The sequence below is a fragment of the Rhea pennata genome, chromosome 6 (assembly GCF_028389875.1).
Source record: "Rhea pennata isolate bPtePen1 chromosome 6, bPtePen1.pri, whole genome shotgun sequence".
In the NCBI taxonomy this organism is placed as follows: Eukaryota; Metazoa; Chordata; class Aves; order Rheiformes; family Rheidae; genus Rhea; species Rhea pennata.
Window position 1 is genome coordinate 5,907,657 of NC_084668.1, and position 21,041 is coordinate 5,928,697.

A 21,041-nucleotide genomic window follows, 5' to 3' on the forward strand; every position below is an offset into this window, starting at 1 on the left:
GTTTCAGACTTCTGCAGTTGTAGATACGGTGCTTGAGATCAGCTGAACTCATCTGTCACGTTGGCAAGGCAGGAAAGGCCACTAGTATTTCTAAATAAGGAAAAGGGAAGGATGTAAAATAGGTTTGCCATGAATAGCAACAGTTCTTTATCACTTTTCAAACTATTCAAAGGAAAGATTTGATTGTCCACACTGTCTTTATTGAACAGCTGTGAACACAAACACGCACATTGAAATCGACTGTCAGGTTCTGTGCCTGTGGTTTGTAGATATTGGATCTTAATCAGCACTGTACCAAGAAAAATCATATTTTGTGTCCTTCCTGAGGGGGAAATTGCCTTTTTAAGCTTTTACTATGAAATCTATGAATGATATTTAACTCTGACCAGATGACATTAATACCTGTCCTGTGATAAGGTATAATTTTGGATAAGGATTTAATTGTCAATGATCATATTTTACTCTTTTAAAAAAAAAAAAAGTATAAATGGAGAATAATAAGTATTTGTCATTCTTCCTGTGAAATAGTAAGAATTTTGAAGGATTGTAAGGCAATACACCTTTCCACCACTGAAGGAGAGTGAGCCTAGCTGCCAGCTGACAAAGACACGAGGGAACGTGTCTAGCAAACCGCTGCCCACGCGTGTAGGACAAACTGCTCCTCCGTGTGTCCGTCTCCTGCCAGGGGCCGCTGGTGAATAAGACCCGTCCTAGAGCTATTCACTAACTTGTCTCAGAATACGCTTTAGCTAACTGGTACCGAGCTAGTACATTGCTGCATATGAGGCTCAATAATATTAACTAAAAATCCTTTAATGATTGATTTAACGATTGACACAGCAAACTGGCACCTTCAGCTTAGTGATTTTGAATGCTAGAAATATATTGTTGGGTTTAATAGCCATTAATATATTCTTTTTTCATGTATTTGTTGGAAAAACCAAATAACCATCCTTGCTGGTTTATCATGCTGTTAAATTGTTAGTTTAAACAATTGAGGTCTGATGCTTTGGGAATCTATAAAGTGTATCTCTAAGTATAATCCTTACCGTTCTTTTTTTTTTTTTTCTGCATATGAAGGAGGAGTCTTGAGATTTCAAAAGCTTGAAAACTGTGGATTTTTGATTAGTTTAATATAATCCTCTATAATGATGACTATTGTAGCATTTTCTGAATGAGATGGATGAGACAGGTTCTCAAATGCCAGCTATTACTGACATTTAATCTGGTATAGGTCATAAAATACCAAGACGAAAGAACTGTTTTATAATTTATTTTTCACATTAATAATAAATATTTAAATAAATTAATATTGCAAAATGCCTTTTTCATTCTCTGTAACTTTGGCATAAATAGAGAAAGTTGACTGACAAACCACAGTTTTGGAAACGGAGCATTCTTTTAAAATAGAGATCTGTATTGTGATAGGTGCAGTTGATGCAGAAAACATGATCTCTGATAAAATAGAATGGGTATATTTTTGCATTTCTAGTGCAAAACAGTTCATATAAAAATTAACTTCTGTTGAGGAAGGCTCACAATGAAAGTATCTAGAATGGCCTCTAAGGATTTGGAAGTACAGGAGAGCAACACAGTTAAGAAGATGCATGTGTGGCCCTTGTTTGCACTAAATCAGCCTGCATTCTTTGTGTGCATACTTGCAAGCCTCCATCCCTTTTTCCTATTCTATACTAATGTTTGGAAGGAAAAATACCAGGCTGAAAGCATATCTGTCTCTTTATACACATATGAAAATGCAAGCCCAACGCCTACCGCTGCAGCAGGGCAGGAATGGGGATGCAGGGCCGTGGGGATGCCACCACCGGCGACCCTTGTGCCAAGGGCAGGGGCCTCGGCTGGGTCCCCATGGTGTGCTGAGCTGCGGTCCCGCACCCTCATGCACGTGGGATCCCCAAAGCTACATCAGCATCATGCGTCGATGTGCTGGGCACATAGAGAAGTCTAGAGAGAGAGTTTCTGCTGCTTGCGAGGGAACCTGCGGTGCCAAGGTTTCTAATGCTGTTTGGCACCTGCGAGGGGCTGCGGTGATGCCTGGTGAAGCCTGGGAAGCACAGACCTGTCCCGCGGCAGGCACTAACCTTGCTCAAACTGGGCCACGTTGACTCAAAGGGCCAGGTGTCCAATTGCTGGAAAAGAAAAGCCACGAGAGAAGTGGGAAATAATATTGCACTATGTCTCTGTAGCTGTTTTTAGAAAGCTAGTCACTACTAATGCTGTCCTGATCTGCTCCTTAGCTGAACTTGGCTCTAGGATGGAAATCAAACCTGGCAAGCTTTAGACTGCTTTTGCATTTGCCTGAATTTCATCAGGCTGGAACAGAGATGCTTTCAGTTTAGTCTCAGAAAATATGTATTCTGATATGTGCTTGTGTTTATGTAATTACTATGAAAGATCAACTGGCAACATTTTGTTGTTCCAGAAATCACTCAAAGTAAAATAATAAAAAAAATATAATATTAAAAAACATATCTGTAGGACAGCATATATGTCAGACCCAAGATTCCAATGAAGAAACCCAACCTAAATTTCCTTTGGCAAAATGGTTTCATGGTATCTTGCATACCATATAGACTATCCACGATATAGACTATTCACTATCTAATCCTCAGAAATATTTACTCAGGCCAATCTAAGGACTGTATTTATCATAATGTTCTCACCAGGCTCAGACAGTTACAGTATGAGATCTAAGTATGGTATCTAACAAGAGTGTGAGTATGATTTCAATGTAAACATACATTTTATAAATATGTAGAAGTGTATGTGAAATATCTTTTGATTTTTATATATACTGTTTTAAAAAATCTTACAAAGACTCTTGGTACTATTTGGCTGTCGTGTTAGAAGTCTACTTAATCAGTGTTACAAAACTACAGGTACATGACAGTTTGAGTATATTTAAAAACTGAAATTTTCCAGGGGATCAACAGAGTTATTTGGCATAACTGTTTTGTGATAGACTGGGAAAAATCAGTTGTTTCTCATTTTTATTCTAACTGATGAGTTTGTAGTAGCACATGGGGAGTACATGCATACCCTGAAAGGACACTGCTTTGAGATACTGTCTCTAATTTAAATCTAAGTACATTTTCATAAATAAGCCAGTAACTGAACAAATAAAACTAAATACTAATGATAAAGAGGTTTGAACCCATGAATACAACTGCAATGTATTCAGCAATGAACAATAACATTTATTAACACCTTGCATATGTTTATGAATAAACATTAATGTAGACCTAGAAGGTAAAATTTGATTGAGTTCCTAAAATTTTATACTGGAAATAAATTTTGAAAATTCAGAAAACCTCCTTTTATTTAGAAGAAAGAGAAGGACATTGAAAATTCACTCTCACTGCACAAAATTACTCAAGCTAATTACATTGCTCTAATTAAAGGATATTGAATTGTATTTAGATAAAATAGCATGTTAAGCAATGATAAATTTGATATAAGCTAAGGGATTTCAAGATTATGTCTCATAATTTTGATCTCGTTGATAGAAAAAAATAGATTTAACTCTTGTGATGGCGATGAATGTAATGTAATTTTCTTTTCATACTTATCTTCTAGCAGAAGCTGTGAACAGAATTTTCATTTATGTGCATGTTTGATTTATTGGTATTATATGCAAGAAGTGCTTTTTTTTTAGTATGTACAGAAATTCACACCTTCATATGTGGAGCAAGAAGGAGAATATGGCAGATTTGATGTGAGTTTGCTAAATATTTACTTTAACTTTGAAGGAAATAGGCCTTGTAACAGGAAATTGAAACCATGTAAAGATATCACAAGAGAAAATTAATTGTACATCTTACTGTTACATATTATTCTGCAGCCAGGAATGGTAGATAGGTCTGTTGAGGAACCAGCTGCAGTTACCTTACTGCAGAGAAAGCTTGTTTTGGTGATAAAGAAAGAGCGGACATAACTTTTTTTAAGGCTCCTTATAGCATTATTAGTATTCAATTTTATATATATTTGGTTGCCATTCCTTTACAAATGAAAATGAAGAGTTTTTTTTCCAAAAAAAGTGTGAAAGATCAAACGTTAAAAATTCTATGAAGGATTTTGTTTTGAAAAGCTAAAGCAAAAGTGGAGCATATAATGGAAACATTGTAATAAATGACAGTCCTGAGTTATCCTATTCCGTTAACTATGTAACATTCCTGAAAGTGCACATTTCAGTGTGCTGAAGTAGATGCGTGCAAGAGTTTATGGTACTTCTATGGTACTGTAGAACACTGCAAAATTCTTTAATTTCCATATCCCAAATTTTGTTATTTAAGAAGCAGTATATTAAGGTCATTCCAAACGCAGGTTTCTAGCTTAGTAATGTAAAGGTTTGGTTATGGAGTTTTCCTTTGTTGGTTTGGGGTTTTTTTGGTTTGCTGCTTCTGTGTCTTCTCATGCCCTTTTTAAAAACTGCTTTGAAAAGCAAGAAAAGTAGATGTTACAAAGTGAAGGTTTCATGTTTTTCTACATGGAATACAGAAGCTAACATTATAACACCAGTAAAGGAAAGAATATTTGACCATTTTTACATTTCAGCTAATATTTTAATATAGTTCATGAATGTTGTGACGAAGTTAATTTTCAGTGTCACGACTGTCACCTGTTCCCTATCAGTAAGTAAATACACACTATAAACAGCATATTTTGATCAAAACCAAAATATATATTAGCTTTTTTTTTTTTTTTTCAAACTTGTAACCGTAAATAACTCATCATTTGCCTGCCTACTGAGAAACTGAGCAGCTCCCGTAGGTGTTAAGAGATTTTGCAGGAGCACGCCACTGTTAAGGTTAGGTTCCTGAGGCTTCTGTGTACAATGATGGCTCCATATACGTGGCGCATGTGTGTAAGGACATGCATATGGGTATGCATATGTGTGTTCACACACACACGTGTGTGTGGCACATAAGGTGTAGGCTGATTCTCATCTAGTTCAGATTTCAGAGACTGTTTTGAATTACAAGAGCGTTGTACACTGCTCTTGGTGGCCTTGTTTCCTATGGATGCACTAGTTTTAATAGGAGGAAGGAAAAAAAAAAAGAAAAGATATCCTAGTTTTTTTATTCATTAAGAACTACACAGATTATGACAATCTGTGAATTATCATAGCAAGGAAGCAATTCTAGTACCTAAAACTTTTCTGGTACACTAAAGGCCCTGGCTTAGTTACCAAAAATGTGTTAAGTATGAGTGTGCGTGATTTCTTTTCCTTTAGCTGCAGATGGAAGAGACAATTACTGAACCAAGAAATCAACTTAAATGTTGACAGAGGGAAGCCTCCTGGACCATGCTATAAAGCTATTAATTAACTGCAATATAAATTAAATCATAGATTCATTTAGATTGAATGCAGTAGAAATCACATACAAGACCACATGACAGCCCCCCTTTGAGAATCCAGAGCTTTAATTTACTGCTGGAGCATCTCATAGATGTTGTCATACAGTCTTTTTAATCAACTTTTTTGATAGCCTCTTCTGAAGATTGTCCGTTTGTCACAGTCCCCATAGTTTTAGTTATCCTACAGTAGATTTTTCATGGATAGAATAATCTTCTATTTCTTTTAACACAAGTAACGTCTTAGCACAAGTAACTGAGCAGAGGCCATATCATTACAAAAAATCTTATCAGTAGTTTTTAAAAACATGATTTTTTATTTTATGTTATTAAATGTCAACCTATTTCTGTTTTCCTACACCATCATTAGTTTTCCTCTATAGTAGAAAAAGACCTCTAATTTGGTGTCACTCATACATCCCAGGGCATAGAGTTAGTATTTTTCATTAAGATTTCTCCTAAGATCAGTGGAATATCATTAGTCACCTTCTGTTTTGATAATGATCTTTTCAACGTAGTTTCTGGAAATTAAATACTGTTCTTTCCACTCTTACTCCTGTTGAGGTATACTATCAAATATTTTACTTTAATTTAGATAGATTTGGTCTGCCGCAGTAACTTTGTCTAAGAAACCAGCCTTCTTTCTATATAAAATACATCAATTTACCTGTGCGAAAACCACATTGCAATTGATTCTGCCCCATAAACTGCCAAGCTCTTTGTCGTTCTTTCCTTCAAAATCTGCTCAGCAATTCCCGTCTTGCTGAGACTGAAGCAATGGATCTATAATTACTTCAGAAGCGCATTCATTCTTTGTTGTTCTTCAGCTTATGGAGAAGGTGCTGTCCTTTAAATGTCAGTGTATTTGTAATCTTCATTTTTTTCCTACTAAGTAGTGCTTACACTAACACTTCCTTATCTCTGATAACAGAAGACCAGAGGAAGAAAGAACAGGATATATAGGGCAGCAAAAGGCAGTTTTTCCACGGCACTGACATTTGACTGTGGGTGGCATGGATTTGGCCTGGCTCACAGTACCTTTAGCACGTGAACTTCATCTGACCCTGTAGGATAAGGGAGCAGCTTAGATAAGAGTAGTCGAGCCTTGAGCAAAAGCAGCCTGTCAGGTGGTGTGAAAGTGCAGGGGTATCGAGACCTTTCAAGGTGAGCAGGCTGTGAGTGCCTGGTGGGTGTTGTGTGAGTCTGAATGTCCAGAATTGAATATCCAGTCAAGACCTAGCTTTTCTCTGCCCAATCCCAAAATCGACAGTGTCTGGAGTAACTCGAGGGAGTGGGGAGACACTTGGCATACCCCAAAAGAGAGACAAGGAGAGCCCAGGGAGCCTGTGGACTGACAGCAATCCGTTGACCCTCTGGCTTTTGTTCTGGGCCGTGTCCCACGGAGTGGGGAGGGTGTGTAATTCATATATACCCATGATTAGCATGTTCTGGTATCCAAGTCCATTTAGTCTCCACTACCCTTTCATCTTGAACAGCTATATATTATCAGGTGTATGATGGTTTATTTTCTGCACGTCTGTCCTGTCTGGGCATGCCAGCAACTGCCTCTTGCTTCTCCTTGTAGGGAATTTAGGATATTGTACAATAACATGTACTTCTACAGATCCACTGAAAGAGCACTTGAGGTTTACGAACCAACTAGAGAATTAAAGGAGGAAAAAGAAACTAGAAATAGGCTGGCTTGCAGAGTTATCCAGGGAACAATAATTTAGAGTCTGTCGCCTGGCAGCTGAATGAACGAACTACTGGACATGGTTACAAATGTATCGCTTTCCTATCACAAATGGTAATGAAAGATTGAAGGGAAAATAAAGAATAAAAAATAATAATAATGGCACATAAATATACTCAACTATGAAGCACAGTTGTATGTGTCAGGATCGAAATGAAAACTGTTACCATCTTCTCATACAGCATTGTTCCATACATATTTTTTATCCAAAGTGTAGTATAATTGTGAAAATCTGCTGCCTAAAATTGTCTGATTGTGCTATAAAGTATATGCCTTTTTACATACATAGGAAGCTGAGACAGTGCATTCACCCAAAAGGCCAGATGTGGCTTTAAAAGGAGAACATATTTTTTCAAGGCTAATGAAATGAGTGGGCTGTTAATGTTGTGATTGAAAGCTTGGAAAATAAAAGGAAGTAAAAAACATTGATGGAAAAGTTGAGGGCTTTTTGAAGCCCTCTTTGTTAGGTTTGGGGGCCTGATAAGGAACAATTAATCAGTGACTAATGGTAGAAGAACAGGACCTGGGAAACTCAATGTGACTTTCATCTAGTGATGAAGTTGTTCTCCTTCTGGATAAGTTTTATTTGGTTAATTACTTAATTGCAGTTTGTAGTTGGTGGATTTATCAGTTGAGGATATTTTGAAATGCTTTAGAGACTTTGCTCAGATGTGGAGGAGTTTTTAAAACTGTTGTTGGTTATGAAGTGGGTTGCCCTTTGTGGATTGGAGACTTGTGATAGGACTAAAACTAAAACTTGAGAAATCAGCAGAGTGAGGATGTATGTATTAACTAGAATAGATGACTAAATCAGCAGTGTAACATTTTGCTGTGAGAACAGCAAATGCTGTCCTGTGATGGATCAATTTGCAGTAGATGTGGGGAAGTTACAGTGCCATTGTACAGACACCAGTAAGCTCTTTTCAGGAACAGTGCATCCAGTGCTGACCATGCTTGTTCACTAATAGAACCTAAAATTCGAGTGACTGCAGAGAAGGGTAATATAAAGAGCCTGTTTTATGAGATAAGGAAGACTGACTATTTGCTTCTCTCTAGCTGTTAGCTAGACAGTGCAAAAACTTGATTGTCATCTAGAAGTATATCTAGAGAAGGCAGGTTAGAAAGAACTGTTCAGGCCAAAGAACAATGTGCTGCAGAAGCCAGTAAGTATAATATAGCCTTGAAGAAATTTTAATTTATTAGAAGATTCATAACTGTTAGAATAAACCATTCCAGAAGAGCCTCCTGGAACAGGACTGGGACAAAGCAACTCAGTACTTTTACAACAGAGCTTGACAAGTTTGAAAAAGGGTAATATATGATGCCTGAAAAATGCCTGGACATGAAAAAGTGAGCTGTTTTTGGTCTTAATTAACAATGGGCAGAACGTATGTTTTCTTTCAAAGAGCTAGGAGAATATTTAGAGTTTCTATGCATGGGAGAGTCTGCAGCTTTCAAAAGATATCATGCCTTAATAAAATTCAATTCAGTGCCAAAATGTTAACTATTTTATAGCAGCCCCAATTAGTATCCTCACTGGTAGTCTTAGGAAATAAAAGCTGTAATGGACACAGTTCTTCCTGTCATTGTTAGAGCTGGTCCCTCAAGGTCAGTACTAATGGATGCTGTTTGGGAAGTGCAGGGAGCCATATATTGTCAGTATTCATGCTGAAATTGCTCTGTGAATTGATAAAAGATTTCACCACCCATTGCTGAAAATGGATGGGCAAACCCAGCACCATTTATAAGCATGGAAATCAATCTTAAATAGAAAGAAATACTACTAAAATGTATCCTTGAGACCTCCCAAAGCAAAGGGAAGACAGTGTAATTGTGGGTCAGTTTCATATATTAGTAATAAAATTCTGATTTAAACCTTGTTCTAGAACTCTGTATTAATTCCTTAAATACAGAATTGCATTTCAGGATTGCAGAATAAAGCAATTTTTTTTAATTTAATTTCCAATACTTACTCAGTACTGTGTTCTGCCTCTACATTAAGTGATGGATATGAAGTTCTATTATTGCCAGTATCCAAGAGAAATTATCTTTTAAATAAAAATTATATTATTGCACCTGAAGTAAGGCTAGCTTCCTTACCACAGTTGTTGTTAATATAAAACAGGTATTCAGGAAACACAGAAATGACTCTCTAACAGTGAAAGCTGGAAACGGTACTAAAATTAGATACCCTTTATGTATCTACTTATCTTATTGACAGACCCACACTTATTTTTTTCAATCTTCGAAAACAATATAGTTTGTAAAAGGCAAAGAATTGTTATTTCCAACTTGTTTAATAGTTTGTTTTGTGGTACCACATAGAACCCTATGCAATACCACACAGTCTGCAAGTATTCTACAAGAATACTGTGCACTAAGCCAACAAGCAGTCAGTTGCTCCAGGTCTGTATAGCTGCTGTGTAGCTAGAGGTGAGAAAGAGAGGATAGACAGTTACAGATGCGTACATGTGTAATCCCACCAGAACCAATTTTGGCTTCATGACTGCAAACTGAGCTTTGATTTGAGTAACTGAATCTTGAGATGCAAAGTCCCATTAAGTAATCTAAATCAGATCCCCAGAAATGCAGATTGTCAGCGAGAGCGCAAGTAATGTTTTAACAAGTATTATTTTAAATTTAATAGGTGTTGGTCTTGCTGATTAAAATACAGATAGACAGATAGATTTCCTTTCCAAATAAAACATTCATTTTGCAGGCATAATTTTTACTTTTTATATAAACTGTAGTATGCACATTTTGATTTATATGGAGCTGAATCTTAAGTACATGTTCTCTAAAATGTTCGTAAAGTACAGCTGGAATATAGAATTACAATGAAGGATAAGGCAGGAATTCAAAATGATTTAGACAAATTGAAATCCCTGTCAGGAATGCAGTTATCCCTCAGGAATGATATAGGTAATGTTTATTCTGCCATATGGCCTGGGGATGGACTACATGACATTTCAAATTGTCTTCAAGCTCTGTTTTTATGATTGTGTGATCAACTCATTTTAGCACTTGACAGCTGCTGTATTTATACTACAGATAATTCTACTGCTTTAAATACTTTGTGATTTTTTTGAATTTACATATTTTGCACATGAAACTTTAACTACATTTAAAATATATTCTCATTTATGTTAAAATATTAACAATAAAGGTTATGGGTCTCATTTGGCAATTTACCAACTCTGTATTTCTTCCAGGCTAAAGCATGCAAGTGTGATCTTTTTATGAGAGGTTACAAGGCTACAAATTACTATGATTTAATATAAACATGTCACAAGGTTTATGTACTGTTGACCCATTAGTGCTAATAAATAGCAGATAATTCACTTAATTTGCAAAATGAAATCCTGATTCTCAATGTAGCTTTAGTAACATTCAGTCTGGAACAGGATTATTTTTTAAAACATGTTAAAGTCATGGCAAGGTGGTCTTCTGCTTGTAGATGTAATTTAGTCTCATGATTAGATAATCCTGTAAAAATATTGCCAGGTTAATCAAAATTGACTTGTGCATATTAAACTCAGTGAATGCTAATCAAATATCAAGTTGAGAAGCTTTCATAGCAATTTTAAATCTTTTGATAATTTTCCATTGTTCTTTGATGGAATGACTCAGAAGATTTGTGGAAAAATACTGAAGCTTTCTCACAGCTGATAGTCCTGTCCTGACCTTCTTTCAACGACTGGATACAAATGCAATACAGAGCAAAGCAAAGCATCTACTTTAGAAATGCTGCTTTTGTTTTAATCTGACAGTATTACTGACTTGTTTTTGTTGAACATTTTATGTAATGAATTGCTTTCTAAACCATGTAACCGCTTTGTGGTTTTACCACTCCTTGACATTTATAACTATCTTCTTATTTTTATAGGTAATAGACTTAGAGAGATACTTCAAATTCTGATATAATGTCTGTACATATGAATAATATCTGTTTAAAAAGCAGAATGAGTATTAGCTGAAGGACATATTTGTGGCACAGCGAAATGTATTGAAAACTTCTGTATGTTCCACCTGAAAGAAAATTCAACATAATTGTAAAGTTGTTAGAAAATTTAGTGAATGTTTTAGTTAATCAGTTATATGACTACCATTATTATATGGTTATTAATAGAAGTAGCCCCTGAAATGAAGAAGAGCAAAAATATGCTTTGCACGGTGTGTCCAGGAGCTTTCCATTATTATCACACACTTTGAAACTTAATGTTTTTTTTCTTTCAACAGAAAGCTTTTCTTTACAGACTATGGGAATGTTGCCAAGGTTGAGAGATGTGACATGGATGGAATGAACAGGACATGGATAGTAGATTCTAAAATTGAACAACCAACTGCTCTTGCACTAGATCTCGTCAATAAATATGTGTACTGGGTTGACATTTATCTGGATAATCTGGAAGTTGTTGACTATCAAGGAAGAAAGAGGCATTCAGTAATGAAAGGCAGACAAGTAGGTATTGATTTACAAATGCAATAAAAAGTAATGATATCAATAAATGATCCTGCATAATGCCAGCAGTTACAGTAATGTTCGAAATCTTTTCTTTTTGGTTCAAGTTAAGTTGGACATTAAAAGATCCAGCTGCACGTTTTTATTTGCAAATTAGCCCATTTTGCAACCTATAGACAAAGTTTCCATGCAGTGACTCTTTAACAGTACATCATGTAAATCACCGTTTCCATTGTAAGAGACTTCTGGAGGAGAAATATGGGGTAATACAAGGGGGATCAATTATTAATGCCAAGAAGGAACTATTGCCAACTCATGAAGAAGAGACTATCAGGGAAAAGAGAAATAACAAAAGGTGTTCACCTGTTCAGATCAATCAAATCATATTTATGTTGATGGTAATTGTGTTCTTCCCTGTTGATCCAGGTGGTCAGTCTCATAAACATAAACCTTGAGACTGACCTGCGAGTCTGTGAGCTGGAATGCATCAATCACTTGTTGTAGCTTGGTGAGTAGGGTAATAGGTAGTACGGAAAGAAAAGGTTCCACGGCTGTTTAAAGGCTGGTTCGAGACCTAGGGAAAAATAGCAAAGAATTGTTTCTTACTGCTACTGTCTCACAGAGTTTATATGTAAATCTGGTTCTGCCTGATGTTAAATAGGATATGGAAGAATGAATAGACAGAATAAACACTTCACCTGTTCTGCTCTCATTCTTTACTCTCTTCTAAGAAGTCACTCTTTACCTGACAGACAACTGGTTAGTATAACTGTAATTTAAAAATATGTATAAACGGTGGCAAAAAACAATCCAGATTGGTTGGCTAAAGAGCAAACACTAAGCCTTCCTATTTTTAGTGAAATGCTTTCTTTCTTACTCTAAAATGATTTAGCTGCAGTCTTTAGGCAGTTGTTCTGGAATGGCAGGTCTTGTACATTATTTTTTTTCAGGTGACGTTTTGGGAATAGATACTTGGAAAAGAAACTAACAGTTTAACAGGCTTGATCTGAGTTGTACGTACTTGTGTCTTAGGAGAGATGTTTGTTCTTTCTCTTATCTGAAATTTGGATACAATAGAGGATTCCTGATTAAATGTTAAATTTAAGAATTCTCTTTAAGATTAAGTTCATAGAGTTTCTTTGTTCTCTAAAATAGCTAAGAAGGAAGAAACATGTTTCTTTCAATATGGATGAGCTGAAAGGGTGACATATATATAAAAAGAAGTTAGTTGGTCACAGCTATCACAGAAGGAAAAGTGTATTGATTTTGCTTTCCACTCAAATGAAAAAATGGTGATTTCACTGTTTTTTGTGCTTGCATTTGCCGGGATCGAATTTGACTTAGTTACTCCATGCTACTCCATAGTCAGTCCAAGGAAATAGCAAGCCAGAAAACTATTCCCAAGAAATTTTAGGGGTAAAATTTTATTTCATAAACCCAAGCATATCAAAAGACGTACTTTTCAAATGATAAGGGCTTTTATGATTGACGGCTTGGAGTGGCATTCAAAGGACTATGTAGCAAACAACATTTCTAATCGTATGTAAGATAATGGAGAAGCTGCATAAGGAGTAAAAACTACCACAAAAATGCATAAATTAAAGCATTATAGAACGCATTGTAAAAAGTGGCACACAATAATGTAAATTAGAAAAACTGTCATGGGAGTTAAATAATGAAGTTTTAAAATGTGTACAAATGGACGCAGGGAAGACGGAAGATTTAATGCAGAGAATTCAAAGATTTGGTACCGATGCATCATTATTTTCAAGGCTGTTTTCCATGTCTGGCATTACTATAATTGGACTGAATTTCTATTGGGTCTTAATCAAACACATCCATTGATTTCAGTTAGTTTTTACTGAGTAAGGGCTGAGAACAGAGGCAAGGATTTGGCCAGCCAGGGGTAATTTCTGGAGAAGACTAGGATTTTGATGTGTTAGAGGGCCCCTGCCACCACCTTTTTTTTGGTGAGGTATGTCTGAGTCTGGGAGTAAATGGGTGGAATAAATACTTTGTCATGAATAATTTACTGATTAATAAAACACTCAGTTTATAGAGCACCTACCAACAAATTCTCTTTATTCAGTTTTCAAATTGCTTAATGAGATATTTTGCATTTTCTTAATCTATAGATCAAGCGCAACCTCTACTGAACACTTCATTTTTGAGCTGTGATTGGTTAACTAACTATGGGTAATTTTCAATGCATGTACCCATACACATCTCAGTAATGTAATTTGAGAATTCACTTCTTGAGAAACGTACTTGCCAGAATTGTACAACCCCAAATATATTCAGAGACACAACACAAAAAGAGTACAAGCATAGCTTTTATTGAGATTATTTATTTATTAGAAAATACTCAGTGAAAATATCTTGCAGTATTTGCCTGGCTTTGAATTTACGTATTTTTTAATTATGTTATAACCAATCTATTGACTCTTCTCTGTACACAGAGAAAAAGCTTTTTGGTAGTTCATTTCCTATATTTATTAAATACTAGTTAATAGTTAATATTCACTATTAGTTAGCTAATTAATATTAGTTAACACGAATGTATTCCCTTAGCACAGTGTGCCAGACTTTATAAATTTTAAAGACAGAGAACTGAGAAATTCAGAGGATCTCTTTTTACCGTAAACTTACGATTATAAGAATGTGAGCAATACCTGTAGTTTTCATTTAGTTTTACAAATACATAGCACTTTATGCAGAAATTGTTCTGTATGGTTTAGCCTGTACATTTTATATTATTATTTGATGTTTCTAAAAAACAGAAATAGCTAAAATAATTGTTCTTTTTCTCTTTTCCAGGTTAGGCATCTCTGTGGTATAGCAGTATTTGAAAACTACTTATATGCAGTTAATTCAGATAACTTCAGCATTTTACGAATAAACAGATATAATGGCACTGATGTTCAATCTCTTACTAAACTTGAAAATGCTAAAGAGATCCGTGTTTACCATAAAAGAACTCAAACAGCAGGTAGGATCAAAATCCCTCTTTCTAAGAAACAGGAAAACAGCAAAGAGGTGGATATGTGGTCAAAAATATTGTTCCAGAATTTCCCATCAGAGCACGCAGTGAAAATGGGTCACGGTGGCAGAATTCCGGATGGCATCCTTTGCCTTGCAGTTCTCCATGTGCCTGACTGCCCGTTCTCCTGCTTCGTTAAGCTCCTAGCAGAACGGGCTCCTTAGTGTGCGGTTTGGAGAATTGCTGAAGGGCCCTGGTTTGCAGGACTCCACACAGACATACTGAAGAGAATTTAACACTCTTTAAATTTCGAGTATGGCCCACCTGATTTGGTCTCAGACCTCTCAGATTCCTGGTCTCCCAGGGCCTCCAGGGTCTCCCTGCCTTTGCCTTTGGGGCTGCCAGAAAGCATGGATATTTGGGCAGCTAGCCTATTTAACTGCCAGTGCAGCAACCTGTGAGACAGCAGATTGCTTTCCAATTTTGCTCAGCTTGAATAAATAACTCTTTCCCTTTTGTGAAATAAATCTTCATTTTAGTCTAGAATGAAAAGTTTCTATAATCTCAGAATTTTTCATTAAATACCAAATTCCTTGATCCATAGTCCTGTATGACTCTAATCATGGGTCTAATTACATCCTTTCCGCATCCAGAACAGCCGCATGATTTGTCAGAACTTTGTGCAAAGATTACAAGACCTAAGTGTTTGCAATTACACTTTATCAAGGAGGATTTTTTTGATGTGCCTGATAGCAGTAAATACTAGAATCCTTGCTATGGCTGCTTGGACATAAAAGCTAGTTTATCAGTTCTGGGGATCAACATCAATGTTATTAAACAGACTGACTACTTTTAGAAAAGTTTCTGAAGTGGTAACAAGTTCTAAATTGATGTAGATTGGAAGAACTAACTTTCATCATAAAGCCCAGGGCATTTGTTTGCAGATGTGAGTGCCACAAGAACGCTCTAAGAACTCTCTCCTTGCTGACCATCCTGTATCCCTGAGGATGTCAAACACCTTGAGTATAAGGAGGGACATGATTACAGTGTATTTTTTATTGCATCTTCTGTGATTACTTTCCCTCCTCTTGCCCTTGGTTCACTCTGCTAGTTACTTTGTTTTGAATGAACATGTTTGTTGCTTTCAAGATTTGCTGTAAAGGCTGTCTCAGCTTGGTAACATTTCTGTACACCTTTAACAATATCGATCTTGAAACATTGGATTACTTGTTTAAAACAACTAAAAAGCTTGAGGGAAGGGGAAGAGAAGAGAAAAACAGTGTTTTGAGCTAAAATACCACTGGTTTACTGTGAGCCAGTTTAGTAAATGCAAGACAGATGTTGCTCTCTGATCAGACTTAGTTGAAGGATTTCTCTTTTCTTTTAATGAATTCGGTGTGTTAGTCTGCTAATTTATATCTGTGCATTTTAAAATAATGATGCCAAGGGAAAGGAATCCTTTGGGTTCTTCAGTTGGATTTATGTCTGTACTGTTTGAATACAGGAAAGAGGCTACAAGGCTCTTGCTGTTCTGTAGTTTCTGCATAGGTATCAGCCCCAGAATAGTGTTGTATGATTAGTGAACTGGGCTGGCTTTGGATTCACTCTGTTCTCTTAATAATAATAATGATGATAAATAAATAAATAAATAAGCCAGGGTGGGGGGTGGAAAAATCAGAGAGTAAGTTACCCTGAGAGACTGCTGCCTTGCAAATGCCTATGTAAAAAATTATTCAAAAAGGATTGATTGCATACACCACTGTGGGATATGGCTTGATAGCCACAAGATAGTGCTTCAGATTCATGTATTTGTCCACTTTGGGCACCATTTAAAAGAGAGAGATTTTTTTTTTTTTTTTTTTTGTAAAAGAAAGTCATATTCTCAGGAAAGATTTATTGTGATACGAGCTCTTTTTTTTTCTGTAACCCTCCACATGCTGATGCATATAATTACTCTGCCTTACATGGGTTTCAATCACGCTATTTTTCACTTGTAGTCAGAAGCCATGCATGTGAAGTCGACCCTTATGGAATGCCAGGGGGATGCTCGCACATCTGTCTGCTCAGCAGCAACTACAAAACAAAGACTTGCCGCTGCAGGACTGGCTTCATCTTGGGAAGTGATGGCAGGTCATGCAAAAGTATGTTGTTAAAATCAAAGAGTTTGCCAGCTGCTAATATTTCAGGTGTTACTTAAAAACCATATCAATAACAATAGAAATACCATGGCCTGTTTTCAGGTAAAATTTGCTTGCAACAAGTATCTGACACTTTGTTTATATATGCCTTTTATTCCCTTAAAATTATTTGATTGGATTCAATTTACAGAAGTGACAAATTAAACCTGGGATGCTCTTTAAAGAATTCTAAAAACCATCAGCAATTTTCTATTTAACATTTTTATTCCTTCTTTATAAACTGTGCATTCTCATAGTACATAAGTACTGAAATGCTGCTAAATAGTTCTTGTCGCCATTAATTTCTGCCCATACCGTCAACTTGCAGCTCAGAAGCAGACTCTTCATGTGAATAATATGAGCAAGGTTTTTCCTTGTGATAGTTGATGAAAGTAAATCTTGATTTTAATAACTATACTTACACCTAGTATTACAAGAAAAACACAGTCTGTCACCTGAAGCCAAAAGGACAGTCCTAAAGTAGACCTGTTTTTGTCTGGTTTCTTAACCAAAGGACTTAGTTTAGCTGAAGGGCATGCAACTAGTTATGTGGATGAATGCTGGTAAGTGGATACATTTGACCTCATTCAAACTTCTCATAGTTTTCACTAACAACTCCAACCATAAAAACTTCAAAGGCTTTGCGGAAAGATATTTTCATGTCTACAGGAGAGAGATGTTCATATTACAAAGTATCTAAGGATATTTGTAAGTATGTTTAAGGAAAGGAAATCACATTACTAAACATATTTGTAATTAACTGAAAGCTGCTAAGAAATAAGAAATACTGGTATTCATGTTTTATGTCTCAGTTTGAAAGAACACTGTGTGCTGATTCATTATATTCCTTCCCATTTGAAATAAATTTAATGTAGTCTTCTGTCTTGTTTTTGAGAAACTTCAAGTGAAAAAAAACAGTTTTGAATTTGCTGAAGTTTACAGTTTTGTTAGATTTAATGATTGCATGAGTCACAGTCTGCATTACCCTGATAGATCCTAATGAATTGTAAAATTAAATGCCTACAGTGCTATATATGTCCATTTCACAGTAGACGCAACGTTGTTCTACAGTCTAGCATTTCTTCTTAGTATGAAATTTGACAGAAAAAAAAGTTAGATATAAGCAGCTAACTGAAGTAGTTTGTATTTTAATTCAGGTAATGTAATTAGTTAGATTTCTTGAATTTAGTTGCCTTCAGAATATTTGAGTTTAATTTTTAGTACTGAATAACACTCCTGCTCCCCTACTAATTGTTACAGTGCATAATGCCACTCTTTAACTGAAAAAGAAGATTAGGCAGCATCAGTTGTTTATGTTTGTAATCTTTCTTTTGCAGGACCAAAGAATGAACTGTTTCTTTTTTATGGAAAGGGACGCCCAGGAATAATACGGGGAATGGACCTGAATACCAGAGTATCTGATGAATACATGATCCCTATAGAAAATTTAGTCAATCCTCGTGCTCTGGACTTCCATGCTGAGACCAATTACATTTACTTTGCTGATACTACCAGTTTCCTAATTGGACGACAGAAAATTGATGGCACAGAGCGAGAAACAATCCTCAAAGATGGTAGGCAATGTTAACTAATAGTGACAAGCAGAGAATCTCAATAAGAAAGAGTTAAGTTTATCTCTACAGATAATTTTACTTAAATATCCCATTGAAAATGCATCCAAACTACACCTTGTGCAGAGTTGGAGATATTTCTTTTCTTACAACTCTGTATTTCCTGAGTCCAGAAATAGTAATTTAGGTTAAGTTGCTCTGTTATGAATTTTTACATTGCCCGTTTAGTCTCTGCCCTACCTCTCCAGTGAATTCTTTCAGTGAGTTAGAACAATGTAGTTCTTGGCAATTGCTCACTGAGCCATCCCATATCCTTGTTGATGTAGTATGGCTTCTTTACTCCAAACGATATCACAGTATGGGTTCTGGAGGACTTGGATTCAGGCAGTTTTGCACTATGAGACTTCCTGTTGTGCTGTCGCTTGCAAATTCATTTAAAAAAAAAACAACATGTAGGTGATCTAGCTTTGTCTGTCCTGATGCAATTTCCCTTGTATTTGTGGAAGCAAGAGGAAGACCTGAACATTCTTGGGAACCTTGAATTAACAAGTTTGTCCCCTATATTACAGCAGTGGGAAAAATAACAGCAGTTCACTAGTTTCTACCTCTACCACTACACTTCACAGAATCTTTCTGGCCGAGATTCACATCTTTTGATACTAAATACTGTTTTCAATGATTAAACCTCCTTTTTCCTTTCATGAATCCTTTTCATGGAAGACAGCAGGAGGTAGTCACTGCCTCAGCTGAAATCTCTCTTACAGTAATTATTTTCTAGTACTCAAGAGAAAAGCAGTATGAATATCTGTCCTGGCCTTCAGAGAGCTCAATCTGTTTATTTGTAAATTCAGGCTTGAAGTAATACAAGTAACTGAAATAATACCATTGCTTTGAGACAGGGATTTTCATTTGCTGTCATTCATAACACTCATTCCCATGTTTCAATCCAACCATCCCAGAGACAGTATCTCCAATTTGCAGTGATACAGGGATGTTTTGATATTGTCTCTCTTCACAGACTCAGAATCTGCACAACAGTCTCTTCAGTGGAAGCTACAGGGAATGGATGTCTTTTCACCATATCTTGGTGATTGCCTAATAAAGGGCAACTATCTGAACAAATACTGAACTCTATGCTGTCAACTTGCTAATTCTTCAGTTCACAGTGAATATGGAAATGAATAACATATATCAAAGAACTTCCATTGCTGACCTTCCTTTATTAAACAGCACGAATTTATTTTTAAATCAAATTAATCCAAATGCTGCATATAGAGAGAGTGGAGAGTACGTAAATTTATACATTGTAAGGTAGTATCAAGCAGCTCCCTTGCTGAAAGGTATCTGAGAGACTGAAGTTAGTCTAATCGAACGTGTAGACATGAATAAACTTTGCATACCAAATCATCACATGGAAGATACTCTTCTAAATAATGTCTGACTGTAATTTCTACGTTTTATAAATACAATATAGCGAAATGACAGAGCATCACCAAATGAATTATGGTTCATCTGTGATCTATTATTAGTGGTCATAATAAACAGTGAAATTTTATTTTTCTTTTTATCTCCCCTCGCTCCTTCTGTAGGTTGAACTTGGTATAGTTTCATAACTTTGAAGTACATTTAAAGAACACTTGTTAAGGTATTTTTCATGATTTAAGAAAGTAATATGGCCTCCAGCCATATCACCTCAGCTTTTATTCTTGTCAGCTCTCAAAAACTCAGCAGGGATAGATTAAATCAGTCCTTTGTGGAAGGCTACTAGAGAAAACAGGTGTGTCAGGAGGTGGTTTAATATCTGCTCTAAACAGCATGCTGCTAAGGAGCTGTATCTGTGGTAGGTGTCACTTTTCAGATTAGAAGTTGTCATTTTTTGTGACTATCACATTTTGTAAGAACAGATATGCTAGCTCAAACAACACTTCAGCTCTGATAATTACAGTCTGCCTACATGAGAGCCTGATCCTAGAAGCTGTTGACTGTGAATTGAGAGTGTTGAGCACCTTACACTGCTGGAGTTTGATTTCTCATGTGCTTTCTGCTGTGATTTTTTTTTTTTCTTCTTCTTCACTTCTGGTAATAAACTGCTGTGTAGTATTGGTAACTATCTGACAACCCAGAGCAAGGCCTATCCCAAAGCTGGCAGCATAACTACAGTAGCAGTTTAATTTCACCGGTAACAGAAATTGCTAGAATTAACATTTCAAAGTTATACTTGAAATCCATTTTTAAATTAAAAATGAAACAAATCAGAAAACTTTAAAGGGATTTGAAAATTGCTCAGTTGGAGTAACATAAACAGGAACTCTGTTTTTCACATTTCTTTATCTCCTTTGTGTTGTTTAGGGTCACTGTGCATAGAAGTTGTGTATCACTCCCTTATGAATATTAGCAAAGTTGGGTAAGGGCTAACTTCTTGTTCAAACAAAATCAACGTAAATTTGTAAATATTTTTAGAATCTGTATAGCTGATGGTATATGGAAGAACTATTTCTTTCATCTGTTCTCATACTAATCTAGCATTTTAGGCAAGATTTAACTAACATCAATGAAACTATGTAGTTCTGTAACATACTACATTCCATGCTTATAATTTCTAGTATCTTTAAAGCCATTTTAAAGGCAGATCATTGCCTTTTGAGAGATGATCACACTTTTTAATAATCTCTATACTCAGTATATGTGGATGTCACGTATTACTGCTGATTGCAAAGTTCTGGTA

At 35.9% G+C, this 21,041-nt stretch overlaps 1 protein-coding gene across 1 annotated transcript in view; it reads left to right on the plus strand.

Moving 5' to 3' along the window:
- LRP1B (LDL receptor related protein 1B) overlaps window positions 1-21,041 on the plus strand; it is a 339,912-nt gene that overhangs the window by 51,323 nt on the left and 267,548 nt on the right. The window contains exons 5-8 of the mRNA XM_062578228.1: window positions 11,366-11,588; window positions 14,406-14,577; window positions 16,566-16,709; window positions 18,083-18,319. Coding sequence (XP_062434212.1) covers window positions 11,366-11,588; window positions 14,406-14,577; window positions 16,566-16,709; window positions 18,083-18,319 — 776 coding nt within the window. The remainder of the gene's footprint in view (window positions 1-11,365; window positions 11,589-14,405; window positions 14,578-16,565; window positions 16,710-18,082; window positions 18,320-21,041) is intronic.